We start from the raw sequence: 2157 nt of genomic DNA on the forward strand, positions 1-2157 counted from the left end.
AAAAAGTAACTTTTATGATAAAGAAATAGGATTAAGAACATGATCAAATAAAATCAACCATTATTGATTTTGTGTGTGTGTGTGTGAGACAGAGAGAGAAGAGAGAGAGAGAGAGAGAGAGAGAGCAAGCGAGGGCAAGGGCAAAAAAGTAACTTTTATGATAAAGAAATAGGATTATGGGGACATTATCCTTGTGTACCTGAACTGATTTGCTAGTCTGCCTAAGCTTATTCTTGCCTTTTGAATGTATGAAAACCACTGCTGGGAGGGAAAAATGTATTTCAGGATTTTTTTTTTTTTTTTTTTGGAGATGGAGTCTCACTCTGTCACCCAGGCTGGAGTATAGTGGTGTGATCTCAGCTCACTGCAACCTCTGACTCCCAAGTTCAAGCAATTCTCATGCCTCAGCCTCCCGAATAGCTGGGACTACAGGCATGTGCTACCATGCCCAACTAATTTTTTTCATATTTTTATTAGAGACAGGGTTTCGCAATGTTGACTAGGCTGGTCTCAAACTCCTGATCTCAGGTGATCCGCCCGCCTCGGTCTCCCAAAGTGCTGGAATTATAGGTGTGAGCCATCGAGCCTGGCCAGGCCTCTTTATCTCTTAATCAATAATGAAAACTGAAAAGTGAAAGCATGTTACATAGAAACCTCACCTTTAGTGATGCTGAGTGTGTTATCACCACTTGCTACAAAATCATAAAGTGCAACAAAGAGATTAGGGTCACTCTCGGTGGCTCCGAGCAAGTTCTCCTTGGAGCTCCACCTGATAGCTTCATTTAGTGCCTGGGGTTCAACATCACAACCATAGGGACGATGCAAAGCTTCTGAAAGACATAAGAAGGGAAGAGAATTCATGGTGAGTTCAACAGCAAAACATTTGTTTGAATTCAGCATATACATAGTATTTCAGCTGCTGGCTCCAGAGTAGGAAAGAACTGCACAGTATAAAGTGTTATGAAGAATGAGCAAATAGGCACTGTCTCTCCTAAGCATGAGGAAGCAATTTACTTGTTAAAAATGTAACAAGGTAGTCAGAGAAAAGACCACAAAATGAGAGTTTAGCCGTGATTTATAGGCACTCACCAAAATCAGACATAAACTAATAGGAAACGCAGTTTTCTCAAAATGGAAAAAAGAATCTCAAAGAGAAATGGTTACTAACTTTATAAAACATATAGGATATTTTGTTATAGTGGTGGTTGTAGTTTTAAGGAAGAAATGATTATAAGTTTCTTACAAGTCCACCCAAATTACCCTTATATTCCCTTTCTCTCTCCACAAAAAACAAACTGTAGAAAAGACAACAGGGATTATTTTTCAGAATTAGGTAATATTGTATAAATCCAGGCCCTCTAAGTATAGAAAAAATTATTTAAAAAGTGTTTTTAGAAAAATAATCTTGTTTTGGCCAACATGGCGAAAAATAATCTTCTTTTGTTTTAAAAAAAAACAAAAGAAACATGATAGCACCCAGCCTGAATGACATTTTTAAACACTATTTTGTTTTCCTGAGCAGTGATTTTTTTGTAAGTATCAATAACTTAATTGAACAGCCTAGAAAATATTACTATCATCGGGCATTTATTGAGTTTCTACTCAATGTGGTCCAAGCCTTTTATGACCTGTTTTTTTCTCAAGACTTTACAGTTTCTAAATTTATTTATAGTACATAGCACAGGTGATCCCTATACCATCTTAAAGATCACCTGTTTCTCACGGCCCAGATCGATTACACAAAAAACACAGTTTTTCCAGTATCGATTTTCTTGATCAGACTGTTTTTAGTGCCTGTCTACAAAGGCAAACTATCCACATGTCTATGTCATATAACAACATTTTTATGTCTCTCTTCCTCCCATTATTATTATTATTATTATTATTATTATTATTATTTCTGAGATGGAGTTTCACTTTTGTTGCCCAGGCTGGAGTGCAATGGCATTATCTCGGCTCACTGAAACCCCCGCCTCCCGAGTTCAGGTGATTCTCCTGCCTCAGCCTCCCAAGTAGCTGGGATTACAGGCACCCGCCACCACACCCAACTAATTTTCTTGTATTTTTAGTAGAGACAGGGTTTTACCACGTTGGCCAGGCTGATCTCGAACTCCTGATCTCAGGTGATTCACCTGCCTCGGCTTCCCAAAGTGCTGG

The 2157-nt window shown here is 38.3% G+C and overlaps 1 protein-coding gene across 1 annotated transcript in view; it reads right to left on the reverse strand.

Moving 5' to 3' along the window:
* Window positions 1–2157, reverse strand: part of ABL2 (ABL proto-oncogene 2, non-receptor tyrosine kinase) — a 48652-nt gene that overhangs the window by 39271 nt on the left and 7224 nt on the right. The window contains exon 2 of the mRNA XM_011968039.1: window positions 660–830. Within this exon, the coding sequence (XP_011823429.1) occupies window positions 660–830 (171 nt within the window). The remainder of the gene's footprint in view (window positions 1–659; window positions 831–2157) is intronic.

Source organism: Mandrillus leucophaeus, unplaced genomic scaffold (assembly GCF_000951045.1).
Source record: "Mandrillus leucophaeus isolate KB7577 unplaced genomic scaffold, Mleu.le_1.0 Scaffold825, whole genome shotgun sequence".
NCBI classification, from domain to species: Eukaryota; Metazoa; Chordata; class Mammalia; order Primates; family Cercopithecidae; genus Mandrillus; species Mandrillus leucophaeus.